The following is an 18,594-nucleotide window of genomic DNA, read 5'->3' on the forward strand; positions in this document are numbered from 1 at the left end:
TTGTCGCTGTCGCCTTCACCGTGGCCATGACCAGTTAGCCGCAAAAACAACCTCCTCATTTCTCCGACTTTCTTTTCTCCCTGCGAGGCACACACGCACACGTGGCCGCGAGTGCGAGTGAGGGGCGGGAGCGGGAGCGGGAGCGGGGAAAAGGCCATAAATTGTGTTATTTTTAGCCTGCAAATCGTTCTGTCAGCCTTCGGGGCAAATGACTTGGTCGAGAGGGTGCCTTTATCCAGCTGGGCAAGATCCCCAGCCGCCCAGCTTCCCCATCTGCATCTCCATCAGCCCTGCAATCCGCTGCACTCGTGGCTTTCGGTCCGATTTATTTGTTTGTTCCCAGCTCCAGCCCCCAGCCCTGTCTCTCTGCGGCTTTCGCAGGCATTTGATCAATAATATTTTGGAGTAGCCCCCTCGAGAAAGGCTTTCGCCATTCTCCTCACGTGCCGTGACTGCTTATTAGCCATGAAGGTTGCCGGCGTCAGCTGAGTTAAGTTGGGCTCACAGGCGGAGAAAGGGAAAAGTGATTCCGGAAATCATATATTTTATATGAATAAAATATTAATAAACCAAAAAAATACTCTCTTTGCTGTGTCCCTGGATAATGGCAATCAAAAAATCTTCTTTACTAACTCCAAATAAATAACACCCAGGCTAATTTAAGTTTAAATGCATTTTTTTCATAACAAGAAACCCGTATCTTTTCTCTCAGTGCTGGCTTGGTTCAGCTTTTGCCACATGGTCGTGGAGCATGCAACCCAAAGAGGCGCCCCCCGCCGCACTTCACCCCTAGCCGCCCAGCCACTGACACTGGGCCAGGGCAATTTGCATGGCAACAACGGGGCCTGTGAATGTGGAAGGCCCGAGGAGCCGGCCATGATCCATGGTCCAACATTGCGTATGCGTCATATGCTCAATGTTGCTGCCGCCGTCGACAAATTGCAATCGCACATGCAATTCACTTCCAAGCCATTCCATTCCCAACACCCGGCCACAATTGTCCTTCGTCCTTGCCACCATCCGAGTCCCCCTTGGCCCCTCGCCACCCCCTAATGGAGGGGAAAATGATATTGGAATTTAAATTTGAATTTGATTCCGAATATGAATGGGTGCTTGGGTTTTACGGGCCATAAGTTGCCATAAGTGCTGGGTGCTGCATTAAGGGAGGAAATTAGGTGAATGATAATGCCCGTGCCTGGGAAGACCACATATTTGATTTATTTTTACGGGAATACTTTTTATTTGCTTAATTTTAAGGGAGTGTGGAAGGCAATACCCCTGCACGAACCAGGAAGGCCCCCAATTGAATTTTTACCTCTGGTCGAGGCCAGGCTGGTAATAATTTGCCAGACAGCTGCTGTTTTTGCACGGCCAAAAATATATTGCTAGTTTCTGTATTAAATTATTTAAATACGATTCATAGAGGTTCTGATTTTATGAATGAAAGCCACGTCTGAATTTCCCTCTTTGAATGGTTGCCAAAAGTATTGAAGAATGTGTTTCTTAGGCACAACTGGCGACTATTTTACAGTGAGCCCTGGTTTCCCGCAGTGCATTTTGCTGCTGCTGCTGCACACACATTAACATTAATCGTCATGCGAAGGCACACATACTCACACCAGCGCACACGGCACTCACACAGCGAAGCGGTTACGAAACGAGGGACCAGCGAACGAGCAAAACAAACTACGAAAATGACGAACGCGACAACGACAACGACAACGACAACGACAACGACAACGACAACACAACGACAACACAGCGACAACACCACGACAGCGACTGCGGCAACGACGACGGCACGAAGCCGAATTGAAATGTTGCCCTCGGCTGTCAGACACGCACACACACTCACGGGGGCACAATGGGGGGCAGATAAATAGGAGTTCAGATAGCAAATATGTGAGGCTTATTAAAAATATTTCAATGCTTAAAGTACATTTTGGACTTAGAAATGAGCGACAATCAGTTATATTTTCTCCAAGTGAATGAGTGAAAATAAGAAGCATTTTGGCCTTAAAAAATTAATAAAAATATAATATATTTTATTCCAGCTAATAAGAGAAAAATGGTAAACAAATTGACTTGAACAAGTTTGAATTTAGTTTATTCTGAGCCTAGATAAAGTTATATCTTAAAAGTAGTTGACAATAAAATTAAGTAAAATCAGTTATAATCCTACGAAATTATTTGTCTCTAGTTAGCTATTATTATGTAAGACATTTACTAAATTAACATATAAACAAAATAAACAACACGCCATTTTAATGAAATATAAAAATGATTATTAAGCAAACCTTTCTTTAACTTAAATGTAGGTAAATGAAGAATAATTTTCAATGCCAGCAATTTATAGTGACTTAATTAAGGCATTTTCCGGTGAATTTAAGAGATATCACTTTTCTACAGAACCAAACCAACTGCTTTTTAAGCCTAAGAAGTCGTGAATACTAATCCCCCTTTGGGGACCCTCAAAAGTATGCTATGATTTTCGCCCCCACTGTGCACCATCCACTCGCAACTCGGAGTTCGCGAGCTTTGGCCCTTGTTGTTCTTGCGAGTTGAGTTAAAGTCGGGCTGCCACGTGTGTGTGTGTTAGCCAGTGTGTGGCTGAGTGCGCCAGTGTGTGTCGCCGCCATCTGCAGCATTTAGTTAAGTTAGCAATGAAGTGAACCCGGCTGAACCGAAACTGGCCGAAATTGAAACGACGACTGCGGCGATGAGGAATCGTTGCCATGCCCGTGCTACCCAGGACACGGATATACGTGTATGTGAGTGCTCCCTGGGTGTGGTGTGTGTGTGTGTGAGCGGTTCAAGTGGTGCTGCTGGCTTAGATTTCTGTTCCTCATTTTTTTAATTTTTCGGCGCTGGCTCCTCTGGTTTTTGGCGAGTAGTTGCTCCCGGCCAGCCAGCCAGGAAGCCAGTTAACAGGCTCGCTCTCTCGCTCTCTCCGCCGCCGAGAGTGAGTGTGTGTGTGTGTGTGCGGGGCGAGAGTGTGTGCGTGCGGCAACTTCGTTGTTGCTGGTGGCACTGCTGCTGGCACTTCTGCCACTGCCACTGCCACTGGAGCTGCTGCTGCCGCCGCCGCTGGCTTTTGGCATTGTCAACAACGCGGCCCAAAGTTCATACAATTGTGACACGCGGCGCGTTGAGCACGTGGCTCTGACTGATAACACGGAGCTAATGGAAAGAAAAATACTGGCTTGCAAGAAAATCAACGAAAATCGAAGGGGCTAGACCTGCAAGCCGTCGCCTGCGTTTTTTAAACATTTTTTTGCCAGTGTTTCGAGTGCCTGTGAGCCGCGTTGCATTGTGATAAGCTGCAATGACCTCCTGACCCCCGTCTGTGATTTTTGTTCGAGTGCCGCGGACGAAAAGTGCGTGGAAGGCCGGGGAAAAGTCGGCGATTAGCTAACGTCTGGCCATAACCACTTACCACACCATTTACCAGCAACCGGAGCAGTGCATTCAACTCCAATTGGACGCGGTCCAAGATAAAATACACGAATTGTAAGAGGAGGGGTCCTCAAGGGGTTCAAGCAAACCATTTAGCATGATTGCAAAATTAAAGAATTGAACAAATTTCCTTAATAACAACTCAACAGTCTAAATAGTAATCTATAAAAATAACACATAAAACTAAATATTGCATTCAAAGAGCAGCCTAACCACAATTTATAAAAGAAATAATGTAAAAATTGTAAAGCAATAAAACTGTCATAAATTAAATAAATATTTTAGCGTGTGTGGAGTATTTAAAGTTAGACATTGCCTACGTTTGTGATATTAAACCCGAAAAGGTAAAACATTAAAACAAAATACCTCATTTTCCAATGCTAAAAAGTGTTAACTTTAATCATTAATCTCAGTTTCTAGAGCACACTGAACCTATCAAAAATCGTAAATATAACTTCTAAATAAAACCATAAATTAATTAAAAGCAAAGAATAAAAACCAACTTCAAGAACATTTTTATTAGCAATACTGTAAAATGTGTTATAAACATTAGTTTGGAAGACTTCAGGGCCTCGAAAGTCATCAATAAATCACAGCAATGAGCAGCAACAATGGCAACGAGCAGTCGCAACAGCAACAGCAACAGCAGCAGGTGCAGCCAGCAACAGCAACAGCAGTTGCAACTGCAGCTGCAACAACTGCCCAGCCGGAGGCCACTGCAGCTGGATCCGCCACAGGATCGGGATCGCAGGTTTCGCGACCTGCCACGGCGCCAGCTCGCTCCAGCAACAACAACAACAACAATGCCCCCAGCAGCAGCAACACCACCTTCTACAGGGTGAATCTCAGCAGCACAAACAGCAGCAACCTCAACAACAACACTAGAAGCAGCAGCAGCAATGCCAACCAAGCCAGCAACAACAACCACCATGAGAGCAGCAGCAACAGCAACACCACCTTGGTGGTCAACACCAGCAGCACCACAGCAGCAACACCAGCCGGAGGAGCAACTGCAGCAGCAGCAGCAGCAACAACGGCCACCAACAACAACAACCACATCTATGTGAATCCCCACAGCTACGACAGCAGCACCACGGGCAGCGTGAGTGGCTCCACGGCGGTGATGTTGCCGCTGCCACTCAGCCTGCCACTCAACCTGCAACACCAGCCAGCGGCAGCAACAGGGGGAGGAGGAGCAGCAGCAGCAGCCGCACTCGATGCCCAGCAGCAACACCCTCTGGGCAGCAACAGCAACACGGGAGCCATCAGTCGCATCGGCACCCTCACGGGCACCGGCACCTCCACCTCCACCACCCTGAGCACCCTGAACACATATCTCTTTCCCTGCGGCGCCGACTCGGCGGCCAGCAGCTGCGATCTGGACAGCAACTTCAGCCAGATGCTCGGAGCAGGCAGCGAGGGTGGAGCGAGCAGTTCGCTCAGCCAGGTGACGGCGCCGGCGGGAGCGGCCACGGTCCCGGGATCGGGATCGGGACTGGGCCTGGGCGTCCAGCTGGGACTGGGTTTCATCAACAGCCGGCGGCGCATACGGCGACTCTTTGGGGTGGGTGAGATGATGCCGGCGGTGGCCACGCCCACGCCCTATGCCGCCGCCCTGCGACGTCGCAGCTCGCAGATAGTCCAGCTGACCAAGAAGCGCGAGAAGGAGCTGGAGGATCTGGAGCAGCAGCAGAGGATAGCCACGGTGGCCTCGGCCAATGCCGCTTTCCTGGAGCGCCGCGAGCAGCAGCAGCAGCAGCAACTGCAACAGCAGCAGCATCAGGCGCAGCAGCCACATCTGCAGTTCGCCTTCAATCCGCTGCAGCCGGAGGCTGGGAAGAAGAAGAAAAAGAAGCCTCCTGGACCGCCGGCCCACACGCGACAGCAGTCCTCGCGCACCATGGACGATCCCATGATGAATCGACCGCGGAAGGCCACGCCCGCGGCCAGCAAGAAGAAGGACAAGGGATCGGAGAACCCCTATGAGAAGTACCCATCACCAAAAATCCAAAAGCACCCACCGCTCTTAAGCCTCACCTCAGAATATGAAAGCAAAAACGAGAGAAATAGATCGAATATCAATGAAATTTACGCAGCAAAACAAGTGCTTCTCTTGCCATTTGATTTACGCGCTGACATTTCCTTCAGTTTCTCGCTTGTAACGATTTCAATAAAACGATTAAGAATACCTGCGAACACATAGTTTTTAATCAGCTTTGAGTACCGCTTTGCTTTGCCGCTTTCCAATGCTTTTTCGCCTTGTTGATACGATTTTCCCCGCCCCAAAGCACCCAAGTTGCAATTTGATTTTATGCCCATGTGACACTGGGTGCAAGTACAGTATTTTCTGCAGTATCTCTTGATTTGGTAGATACTGAAAGGTATATTTCGGTATTTTTGCAGTATCTTTCGGTTTGGTAGATACTGAATAGCTTACAAACATTTTATACTGCTTTTACGAACCACTGATGCCTAATTTATTTATAAAGCTGATTTAAAATGCTAAGCAGAATCACAAATATGTTTTAAGGTCTTTAGGCTTTTTTATGGCTTCTTTGTATATCATGAAGTATTTTAAACATTTTTAAGATTTTAATTCAAATATAATTATTTTAACATTTATTTAGTATGCAATGCTTTTATTTTAAATACTAGTTAGAATACCTTTTTATACTGTTTTTATAATCTTTGGCATATTCAATACTATTTAAGTTATAATATTTGATACATTTAAAAATATACCAAAAATATCAGGTAATTTATGTTTACGTTCTCTGAAACATTTTAAACTACAACCTTAAAGAAATTCTTTGCTATTTTTAGCCACTTTTATATTGGCTTTCCAAATATTACATACTGACTTCTATCCAAAAAGGTTATGGTGGCACCTTGAACTGTCACTAGTTAAAGCTCTCTAAATTTCTAAACTTATTTATATATGATACGATGATAGTGCTCTCCTGCTAATTGCCACTTTGCAACCATTCTGCGCAAGTGTCACATGGGTGTAATCAGCTCGCAGGGATTCGGCCGGCCCACTGGGCGTATGCGTAATGTCCGCAACAGAGGGAAAACGCCGGAAAAAGAAGGAAAAATATATAGCTCGTTGGCTTGGGGTCAGAGACAGAGCCAAGTTGCCGCCAAGTCAATGCCCGAAAGTCAGACACAGAAGCCGTAAACGAATCCAGAATCTATAACCGAATCTGAATCAACAGACAGTAGACGGCGCCAGCTCCAAACTCTGGCCAAAAGGGAAAGAACCGAAGAACTCTGGGAGCAAAAACAAGTGCTGAAAAGTTGGGAGGGCCAGAGGCTGGCAAATAAATGCGTAGTCATCTGGGCGTCTAACTGGAGCCGGCATAAGTCAGTGTCCTGCCAGGATCGGGGCAACATCCCCAGAGCTATTGTGTTATTCCAGAGGGCAGGCCACATTACGTATACGCCACCGAGTGGCGGCGAAAAGTATCTTTGCGGTGGCTCCGTTAATTGGCCCAGGTCAGCACTTGCTCTCAGCCCAACTCTGGCGAATCTTCGACAGCTGTTGGCCCATTTACCATACCTCGGTGGCCCCATTCGACTCGGGGACTCTGGCTTGGTCTGTCATATACTCGTACTCACCGCCTTTATGTAATGCCTTGGTTTTCGGGGCCTGGAATGGGGTGTGGAACTGCTTTAATGTGGCTTGCGTGTCGCCGTGGACTGTGCCCTTTGTTGCCCTGCTTTGTGCTGCTTTTTTGCTGCTAAAAAAGAATTTATGTCAATGCCAGAAGCGACAAACAACAAGCGGCGAAATAGCAACAAGAGAGCAACAACAGAAGCGAATATTATAATAGCACGCCGGCGGTGTGGGGGCGGGCCAAATCGGGAGTACTGACTTGGCCCCAGAACATTACTCTGCAGTTTCAGTTAATTGGCAAGGCACACACGCACACACACCCGCACACCCGCACACCCGCACACTCGCACAGTCGCTCATTGCCGGGGAGTATGCCCCTTTTTAGTGGCCAACACGTGGGCGACAAAAAAAGGCGAGCACTGGGAAAAAAGTCAAGCAAAACGTTTTGCAAATATATTGAAAAAATTTTTGGGATTTTACTGATTCAAATATTTGTTAAAATATTTTTTAAGAAGTATCTATGCTAAAATCAGATTATATAGTTAGGAAACTTTGCTTTAAACAACCTCAAACCTTTCTTATTCTTATAAAAATGAAAAAAAAAATTATTTACTGGTCAAAAAAAAAATTAATACTTAAAACAAAGATTATTTTTGAAAAAGTTACAAATATTTTTATTTATCTCTATAAGTTTTATAAACCGATTTAGGGGATATGGTAAATACGAACATACCTTTTTCTTCTTAATAAGACTGAAAATTAAAGTAATAATATTACAGATCCCAAATGTTCAATGAGTTGACTTTTTATTTAATTTATTTTTGTATAATTTTTCAGTTGAACGAAGTTAAAACTTTTTGTTGTGTAGTTTATCCACTTAAAAATTCGTTTTTTTCCGTTTTTATAATATATTATCATGGCATGTCTCTTCTTTGTTTTATTTCTAGTTAAAAGAAAATATAACCTTCTACCAGAACCATTGGAAAATGTAGTTCCTCCTCATTTGAAGTACTTAGTGTTTTTTTCGAATTTTCAAAATATATTTCTCGCGGTGTAGCGCCGGATAACTGTAGGTGTGGGTAGAGTGAGAGCGAGAACACGCGACGCCAGCGCTGCGACATGTAGCCGCCATTTAAATTGCCCGGCAAGGCGACCTCGCCGCCCCACCGCCCACTGGCCACCACCCACCGCCCACCGCCCCCTGCGTCTGCCCCCTCGGGGCGGGAGCAGACCCGGAATGAGACATGTTGCCCTTGATTTGTGTGCACGGCATGTGGCGGCGTGTTGACTATTTGCATTGCATGTCCGCACACACACAGGCTGCTTTCTTTTTCAGTGGTGTGTGTGGGTGTGCGAAAGTGTGTGTGAGTGTGTGTCCAATAATTTCGTAACATGGCCTTTGTGGCGATCCTTGCACAGCGATAAGAGAATTGGGAGGCGAACTCATTGAATTGGCCACTCGCAACTTATTTTTTCCAGCATTTTTTCCCTCCGCGTTTTCGGGCCAAGTGTAAAGGCCTTTGGCGAGGACAGAACAATATGCTATTTGGCCCACTGCAATCGGGCGTCCAATGCCAAGTGATTTGCATTTTATTTGTGACTTCTTGTGCCTCCGCCTAATGATGGGGTAAATATTAATTATTCGATGGCTGTAATGCGAATTGCCGCTCCTCTTTTTGCTGAATAACTCCCCAGCGGTTCCAAAGCTCCTGAGTAGGCGCCTGGAAGTATGCAATTAAATTGTACTTACCGGTGGGTAATGTTGGAAATATTACTATTATTGGGGTTGACCTATATAGTGGATATTACACCAGTTTCTATTTCTTCAGGGGCATATATAACTTGATTTATGTTAGGTTCTTGCTTCTCTTAAAATATTTTTGATGGTATTTGTTGATAGCATTTAGTCATTGAATCTCAAGTGAAAATATACTTATACTATTTGTTTAAAGATTAGTGAATATATTCTTTTAAGAATTTTTATTACAGAATTTTAGCACATAAACAAAGATTTATTGCTCATTAAAAAAGATCAATTGTAGAAAGAATTGACCAAGCAATTAAAGAACAAATTCCAAACTTAGATACAAGCAAACTTTGTGAAGGCCAATACAATACTATTATTTTTAGATATTTAAATGATGCCAGTGCTATATATTAACAAAATGCTAAGTTTTAAAGCGGTTGCTAGGCCATTTAAGAGGGGTAATTAGCTATATAAGTTTGAAACATTTGAAAGCATCTGACAGTTAGGAAAGTCGCGGAAGTTTTTCTCAATTAAACTGATTGGCTGGCCAAGTGTTTACCATCTGGCCTGGCTAATTTCTTGGCCAGCGGAATTAATTCAAGCTCGCAGAGGCTTTTCGCGAAATGAAAGCCTTTCCCTGCGACGCAGGAAAGTAGGCTACCAGGGAGACTGCCTCGTAGACTGCAGTGTAAAAGGCGGCTCGCACACAACCTTACCGCAGGCGGCACCAATTAGTGGGGGCACCAGTGGCAACTGCCGCCCACCCACCGCCCCCTGCGGCAGCGACCTTGAACTCGCCGGCAAATCGAAGCACGAAACGAACACAAAGCGAGTGAAAGTAAAAGTTGCACGTGCTTCGTCTTCTGCCTCTGCTTCTGCTTCTGCGGCTTCTGCTTTGGCTTTGCTTTTCCAGCTTTTCCTGCTGCTTGCGGCAGCTGCATGCATAATGTGAAAAGCCATCCCCTGGCCACCCTGCCCCTCCGGCGCGAAGGTCGCCACTGCAGGCTAGGTGGCTGAAAAAAATCCATTAGGCCCTGTTGATGAACCCGCCCCACCTCCCGGTCGCTGACGTCACCGAAGTCGCAGACCCACTCACCTGTCTCGCTTTTCTCACCTTTCCCACCTTTCCCACCTGGGCGCCTCGTCTTTGTCTTTGCACTTTGGCCTGCATTTACTTATTTATTGAGCGCTGCGACAAAAATTCGCAAGAAACCCATCTATAGGTGCACTGGGAAAAGTTGGGAGTCGCACGATTTTTTATTTAATTGAAAAACGTAAAATATTGAATATATTTTGTGAATAAGGAAATACCTTATTAAATTATAATACTTAATTCGAGTATTTTAAATATTGGTTTTACTGATTGATTAATTTTTTATTCATTTAAGATAGGAAAATATTAAATTTAGTATTCATCTTTAGCTTACGAATTTCAAACAAAGATTTTTCTATAATATTATTTTTGCATAATTGTTCCACATTTAAAATATGAATTATAAATATTCATTTTTCATTATATTTATTTAAAGATTTAAAGCATTAATTTTTTTAAATGTATTTTATTCCAAATTTACAGAAATATTTTCATAAGAAATCCCCTAGTTTTATATCTTTCGGTACTTAAATCAAGTATTAATTGGGAAATTGTAAATGTAAATATTATTTTGTACAGTGCATACACTGTAGCCATAGAAAAGGGGGCGGGGCCGAGTGACGACGTCAGCAGCGATTTATTCCGCGACAGTTTGTCGTTCATCTTTTTTTACGACCGCCGACTTTCAGATTGCTGTTGTCATTTATTTGCCGTCATAAACTTTCAATGGAATCACGCAAGCGATTTTGCCAACTTTCCCCATGCTGGCGAGTATCCTTCGCCGCCGCCGCCCGCTGCTTTCTTTTATTGTTCCGCATGTATGACACAATGTGACATGTGACAGCGGGCTTATTTCCCTTTCCCAGCCCCCATTTCCCCTTCTCCCCTCTCCACTTCCCTGGCCGGGGGACGCATTCTCCGCTCCCAGCCCAGTTTTCCATTAATTTCCCCGCCCGAGCGGACTTTAAATTTCTGTGCGATGTTTTGCATGTTTGACACCAAAACGGGGAAGGCGGCCAAAGGCAGAGCGGAGCCAAGAGGCGAACAATAAGCAAATTGGCCAAAGGGCGAACGGCAACAACAGCAGTCAGCAGCAGGCCAATAGCAAGTGCCAGAGCCGATCTAGAGCGAATCGGCTATGCCCTGACTTTGCAAGATACTCATACCTTTTTGGTAAATCTCTAGTATTTAGTAAAACAATTAAATTCATCAAATTTGATAGCATTTTGTGCTAGGGTGTTTAGCACTCATCAAAGAAAGTGATTAAATATATACACGGAGAAAAAGCAGCCAAGAGTTCAAAGAGGAATATTCTAGGCCAGGACAACATATTTCTTCAATCATATTTAGTTTATTTTATTACAATTTTATTTCGTTTTTAGATTTTGAATGATCATTTTTTTAAATATTTATCAAGAGCAGCTGTAGTTTATCAATAACCTAAGACACAGGCTTGATTTTTAACTAACTAGCTGGAATTATTTTAAAAAGTCATAAAAATACAAAAAAACTATGAAGACTTACAATTTATTTAAAATCATTAATTTTTTCTGAAGGTTATTAGAACTTTATAAACATAAATCACAGGTTAGTCAAAAATCACGCAGGAGTCATAGGGCTTTAAGTCTGGCATGTGATATTGGCAATACTATAAAGTTTTTGATAAAAAATGTATTTTCTTCAATAAAATAAACACTTTAATTTGTAAGTAAAATTATATATATTTATGGTCCTTAAATAACTAATTAGCTTAAAAATGAAGCAAAGCTGATATAGTTTTTTAAATATTGAAATTATGCCTAGTATTATGTTAAGAAATATTATATTATGCTGTTTTTTTATTTTAATAAAATAATTTAGTATTTTCTAAAAAAGGAATATATATATTTATCTTTTACAAGCAAAGCTTTCTCTATTTTTTTAGAGATTTTGTTTAAAAAATAGAAGTTATGCCTAGCATTAAGCACAGAAAATTGCGATTTTAAAGCATGCTATTGTTCCGTTTTAACTTAATGCAATTTTCACAATAAAAACTATATTTAGGGCCCTTAAAAAATTAATTAGCTATTTAATTTTTCCAAGATTTTTGAAAACACTGAACGGGAAACTTTGAAATGTGAGGGCCGTGCTGCAGTCGTTGCCTTAGGCACTTGATGGGGCCTGCTGTTTTTTCTCGGCCGACAAATGTGTGCTCTTGCCCTGTATAAATAACATTTTGTCAAGCGCCTCGTATGACAAAGTGTCAGCTATAAATGTGTTGGACACACACTAGGGCAGCCACTCGCACACTCGCACACCCTGTGGGCACATGAATATGTGCTATTGGGCACTCAAGTGGCTGCAATTGCTGGTGTTGCTGCTGTTGTTGCTGCTGCTGCTGCTGCTGGTGTTGCTGCTGCTGCTGGTGTTGCTGCTGCAGTTCAAATGGCAACAGCAACAGCAACTATTGCCGCAGCTGCTGCCGTCGACGGCGCTGCCCTGGTGTCTCCAATGTCTTTGATTGTTGTCGTTGTGGCCAGTGCTGCTGCTGCTGCCGCAGCTGATGTTGCTGTTGTTGCAGGGGCCTTTCGCCAGTTGGATGCCCAAAAATTGTGGCGTCTGCGTTGCCCTTTTCCACTTGTTGTTGCTGCTGTAATTTTTGAAATTTTTACTGCCTAGTCGTTGGCTGTTGTTGCCGCTGCTGCTGCTGTTGCTGTTGCTGCTGCCACTGCAACAACTGCTGCTGCTGCTGCTGCTGCTGCTGTGGCGACAAATATTGTTGCTGCCTGGCGTTTGAATTGAGTCTGCCCTTTTGTATTTGTTATTTTTGCCCAGCTTTTTTTATATTTTTCGGCAGTCAGGCAAAACATTTTCGGTTCTGGGTTTCTGGTTTTCGGCTTTAGGTTTTTCGGCCTGATGTTGCTGCCGTTGCAGTTGCAGTTGCACTCGGCGCGGAAAGCGGAAGCGTTGCCTGCTCCTCGCTCGAGGCGGATAAAATTCGCCAAATATTCGATTGCCAGCTGAGCAGTGTGTGATCTGGGCAGGGATCAGGGATCAGGGATCACTCGATCGGGGGATTTGGGCTCTGCGATCCCCTAAGCGATCCTCGTGTGTGTGTTGCTGCCTCCTGTTGGCAGGATAATGGCCCTCGACGGCTTTGGGCCGAGCAAAACGCATTCTGGCCGGCCAGCGAATTGCCGTTCTCTTTTTGTTCAAGTTTTTCACATTTTTTTCACGTGATTTGTGCCTGTGCCCCGTGTTGGTCAAGTGGAGTTGCAGCAGCAGCAGCAACAGCAACAGCAGCAACAGCAACAGCAACAGCAACATCGCCAGCTGCTCCAGGATGTTCGTAGTGCACGCCATCAAGGATGAGATCGAAAAAATGTAAATATATGCCGGGCTCCTACTTTTTTTTGCAGTTCGCTTTCTCCGGCTTCACGCATTGATTTTTGTACCCCCTTTCTCCCGCCCTGTAGTCCAGCCATCAGATAAAATTAGAAATTAAAAATTGATGGCCAAAACAAGGGAAAAACCAGTAGCACAGCTGAATTATGCACAATTCCTTGATTTGATTTGATTTGACTTCGATAAAATGTTGAATGGGGGGGGGGGGGGGGGGGTTAGGGGGGAATTTTCCTTCTCGGAAAATCAATTGATACGCAAATTCCGCCCCTTCCCCCCCGCCTGACATGCTTGTGTGTGCGGTGACCCAGCCAAAAATAAACTTCATTGACCGCTTCCACTTTGCTTTGGGGCTAGTTTTTAAAAAGTCCATCCATTGGGGGGAGCCCCCGAGAAAGGGGGACAGGGGTGAAAGTTCTGGCAGAAAAAATAAGGAGGTTCTAACTGTGTTCCACTGCAAAAAGGCAGGTGAAAGTGTAAAGTGCAGGAGGAATATTCAGAGCGATAAATAATAATGAAGCCAGGGATTTTAGAAGGTCTTATACCTGGCTTATGTGCTCTGCAGATTTTTGTGGCACTGCTGAATAAATTTCCCATAAACTATTATTAAAGGTGTGATGGCAAACATTTTTAAAGGATTATTTAGTCGAAATAGAAAGCGTAAAAATAGGTTTCAATCGGATTTTAGGTCAAGACGATTGGCGTGTTGTAGTTTATTACAAAACACACTTACCGAACCTCTTCTTCAGCTGTTTTCCCCTTATGTGTGCCCAGCAGTCATGTTTGTCGATAAAGTAAATCCATATTTTCTGTCCATTGAATAACATGTAATTTCGCATTATTATTTTCTGCTTGTGTGCCCCTTTGGCCCCGGCAATCGCAAGTCAATCGAATTGATTGATGAACCCACCGATGGCCGCCGACCAATCAATGTCAATTGCTCTTCCTTCTTCCTTTTGCCCTGCTTGCTTCTTTTCTTCTTCTTCTGGCAACTTCCGCTTTCTTATCTGCCTCTCCCCGTCTCCCACTTTCTCCTGTGTGCTTGTGTGTGTGTCATGCTCCGGCTCCTTCTGGCCGTCTGGCTTGATATCTCCTTCGACTTCTGCTCCGATAGCCAAGTTTGAACGTCATTAGAACACTTTGCGTGCCATGTTTGCCACCATCACACACCCACCATCTGTGCACTGAGAAAAAATGGGATGAGTGGTATTTTAAAGTGCTTAAATGTGCAAACTTACCTGAGGGAGATTATACAGTATTCTTGTACAACATAAAGGCTCCTAAAAATTGTAGCGATCAAGAAAAGCAGTTCTCGCAAAATATTCCTGAAAAAGAAAAGTTTTCGCTGGGCTGAAGACCATAACTGGTTGGGAATTATAGCGTAAGCTTTGAAATTTGAATCCATTCTTAGTGTGTTGGCCCAAAAAATGACATTCCAATCAATGTTTGGAAAAGGAATTGGCCTTCTGCATAGATGATATATATATCAGCATACTTTTACTTGATTTTTTTTACAACTTTTAGCAATTTCATTGAATTTTTTTGAGTGTGCCTCCGTCTTTCGCAGCGTTCTAGTTCCTCTGGGCTTCGGTTTCAGTTTCGGTTTCGATTTCGCTTGCCTTCTGTTTTTTGTTTGCCCGCTGTCTGTGGCATTTGGCGCTTGTCTGGCGGCCTCCGCCACCTCCGCCTCCAGCTGCTCCGGCGGCCCTACACGTACGTCTTGCACCTTCGGCTAAGCCTCAAGTCGGGCCAAACGCTAAATGCATATCTCTGTGTCAGAATGTGGAGCAGTTGGCTATAATTACACACACACGGGGTGTGCAAGGCACCTCCGACCCCGGCCGCAGGCGTAAAAGCAAGTGTAACTGAATTTGGAAGCCCCGATCACCTTTCTCCGTCGCCTTTCACCGCCGCCAGGGGGCGGAAGGGGGGGAAATGTGTGGTTCCGGTGGCGCCAAAGAAACGTTTAACGTCCTATATACCCAGAGCCAGGCCCAGGCCCATGCCCATGCCCAGTGCCAGTGCCATTCTCATTTTCGCCAGTTTCATTTGCATTGTTTGCCAGCGCTCCGAAGTCCTTCCACAGTTTTAGTAATCAATTTTTGTTCTTGCCTTTGTTGCACCCAAATGCTGGCGTGTCGGTGTGCGGGTGTCCCTGTGGTCGTGTGCGTGTGCCGGGGGCAAGCTGGCGAAAGTGTGGCATCGCCATCGCCACGGCCAGTTGCATAAACGTCGCTGTCGCACGCGGAACCAGTCGAGAGTGGCCATCGCATTAGAGCCCCACTTTCGGTGCTAAGCGCTCGCCAATTACATAAATTCGGCGAATCCCGCCGTCCGGCGGGCACGGCACATCCCGCGTGCCAAGTCCTCCGCGACTCGACTTTCTCCACTTTCACCGGTGCCCCTGTGCGTGCTGGTGTGCGTCGTCTTCATCAAGGGAAGCACACATATTAGGAAGTAGCAAACAAAACGTGCGTGTGTGTGTGTGTGCGATGCTGCTGCACTCTCCCTCGCTCCGTCTCTCTCTCTTTGCCCCAGCTCTCTCTCTCTCTCTCTATCTGGCTATAGCTCTCTCTCGCTCTCCGGGGCCAGGGAAACGTTTTGGAAAATGTGAAACATGAAGATGGGACTTTTCCGCTGGCCGCTTTCCTTTTCGCCGTCTGCATTGAGTTTCCATGGCCTTTGCCGTTAGCATCCGGCTTTCGAGTGTTGTCTGCGCCCTTTTCTGCCAGTGTAATTCGGGAAGCTACTTCTTTTTTTCTCCGCGCGAGTGCGAATTTCCCGCTGTTTGCGTGCCTTTTTTGTTATTGTGTACAGAGCAATCGAAAAGTGCGCCGCGCGCCTAATCCAAGCTGCTAAAATAGCGTCTGCGACTATGATTTTGTAGATGATTATCGGCTGCAAAGCGGCGAAGCCGATTTTTCGAGTGGTGAATCACGCTCTACTTAAATGCTATAGTTTTCCTTAAAACCTAACCACAATATCCATTTTAGCCGTGTTCGATTTTCCCCGATTTGCCACCGAACTTTATGGACACTTAGTTTCGGGCCTAATTAATGGCCTGTCCGAGCGGCAAACGACTTGATTTACTATTTTAATTGCTGCATTAAAGGTTCCACGCCGAGCGTGTGAATTATGGCTTTGATGCTGGCAATTTGGCAGATGAGGTTCAACGATTAGTTGGCCAGCGCCAGAGAGAAAATTATAACAACTAATGGAAAGTGTACACACACTTTCTCGCAGAGGACTATCCGAAGTGCTTTCTAAAGCGGACTAATTGATTGGCTTTCACCGGAATAGTTTATCAGCACATGTCCCCATGCTAATTAGGTCTGGAGTGACAAGGAAATGGGGCTTTATTTCCCTTCCGGGGGTAAAAGTAACCCGGGGAGTGGGGAAATGTGCTCTGAAGATGTTTGTTTTGCCAAACAATTTGCCTAACTTAATGGAAGCAAAGAGTTGCCGCGAGCTTTTCATAGTCCCTCTGTTTTACTACGCCACCGCTGGCCCCGCTTTTCCGGCCGCCTTTCCGCCCCCTGCCACCCCCGTACACGCTCGCCCTGCCAGTGTGTCAGTGTCACAGAGCCAAAGCCGGGTCCACGTCCGTGTGTTGTGCTGCTGTCTGCGTCCGAAGATGCCGCCGTTCCACACGGAGCCTCTCGCCCCCTCTCTCTCGCTCCGCCTCGTGCCGTCTCTTTCCGCTGCTGGCGGAACGATTGGGCTCTGGAACACGCCAGCAGTGGCACATTCACTTGGTGGACCGCGCTCATTTCGCGGCATTTTCGTTACGTATACGCACTGTGAGCCAGGGAGAACTCTGCGGCTTGAGAGGAAAACTCCTCAGTTTGTCACAAAAAACGCATCGTTCATTAATGGGCAGGTCCCCGAGTGTCTTCTGAGCGAGTTGCTGCAGGTCTGTGCATGTCCGTGCGCCACTAAGCCAGCTCACTTCCTGCGGCAGCCCGGTGTTTCTTCGTGTTTTCCCTGTCTCCAGCCGAATGTAAACAAATTTCAATAATGGAGCAAAAATGTGGGAAAGGAAAACCCCGCGCGTGTGTGCGGGAGTGGGTCAGGCGCATGTCTGCAGCGGAAGAAGAAGAGCCTTGAAGCAGCTGTGCGGAGCTCTCGTTTTATTTACATTTATTAATATATCCCTCGGCTTTTTTTTCGCCCTTTGTGTGTTTTGTTTTTTATATCACTCCGAGTGTGTGTGAGTGTGTGAGTGTGTCCGGGGAATTGCGGCGTCGCCTTGGCGTATGCGTAATATTTTGTTTTGTAATTATGTGCGCGGCGGGCGAACGAAAATTTGTGTTTAATTAATTAATGGAAGCGCAGCAGCAGTGGCAGTGTAGCAACAGCGAGCGGTGGCAGTGGCGAGCGCTCTCAGTTGACCGCGTGGCGCCCACTGGAGCGCAACCCAGCGGCAAGCGGCGGCAGTTGCCCTTCGACAGGACCAGTTTTTCCATATTTTCTCGGGCTCTGGATACCCAGTCCCGAAAACAGCTGCTCGCCCCAGCTGTGTGCGTGTCCGTGCGTGTCCGTGCGTGCTTGTGCCTGTCCGTGCGTGTGCCTCCGCGTGCTTGTGGGAGCGAGATGGGCATATAGAAGTAGAGTATTCTCCGTTTTTCTTCGTGTGTGTGGCCTGCATCCGCCAGGCAACGACCTTGCGCCCCGAAAACGAAGCGGAATGAAACGAGATGAAGGGAAAGCCTGGCTTTCCCAGTGAAGTTGCAAATCACCAGCCTTTTTTTTCGGTGCCCCCTATGCATAAGTAAGCGAGCGACAATCGGCAGCAACATGTGGCGCAACCAGCGTGTAATTGCAGCCGGAGAGCCGGGCCGGCGATGAGCCGGAAAACCCAGAAGGCATCAACCGCGGTCGCCGAAGTGCTCGCCATCGACAGTGAAACTTCAGTGCGGTTTTCATGTGCTTTTCCAGGGGCCGTCGATCATCCTGGCAACTATTTAGATAGTTCACAGTCCAAAATCCCGTAGAAAAAACAATTTAAGCGATTAAAATATGTTAAAGATGTCTTAATTATGTCACAATTATGACACTGAGAAGCTGAAATTCTCCTCTTGTTGTCCTAAAATTTATACTCAGCAAGTTTTCAGTGCATTTATTTATTTACTCTCAGGTTAATCTCAGGCCCATAAGCCTGATTTTTCAGTTAATTTTGAGTAAATAAATAATTTTATAAAATCTAATTTATTGAAAATATTGATACTTAAACCAGGTGACACTGGTTTCGCTTATAAAATGTCCATAGACGACATGTTCACATGGAAATGGCTAGATACT

General features: G+C 45.5%; 1 protein-coding gene across 13 annotated transcripts in view; it reads left to right on the plus strand.

Moving 5' to 3' along the window:
- LOC108023289 (potassium voltage-gated channel protein Shaker) overlaps positions 1-18,594 on the plus strand; it is a 120,925-nt gene that overhangs the window by 31,686 nt on the left and 70,645 nt on the right. For 4 of the 13 annotated variants that reach the window (XM_044093167.2, XM_050886601.1, XM_044093164.2 and 1 more), the window contains exon 1: positions 3,874-5,445. The exons of 8 other annotated variants lie outside the window; for them this stretch is intronic. In XM_044093167.2, the coding sequence (XP_043949102.1) occupies positions 4,055-5,445 (1,391 nt within the window). In that variant the 5' untranslated portion in view covers positions 3,874-4,054. Of the gene's footprint in view, positions 1-3,873; positions 5,446-13,224; positions 13,276-18,594 lie in introns of those variants that run through there. One more of the 13 variants, XM_050886629.1, reaches the window with a different exon arrangement.

Source organism: Drosophila biarmipes, chromosome X (assembly GCF_025231255.1).
Source record: "Drosophila biarmipes strain raj3 chromosome X, RU_DBia_V1.1, whole genome shotgun sequence".
In the NCBI taxonomy this organism is placed as follows: Eukaryota; Metazoa; Arthropoda; class Insecta; order Diptera; family Drosophilidae; genus Drosophila; species Drosophila biarmipes.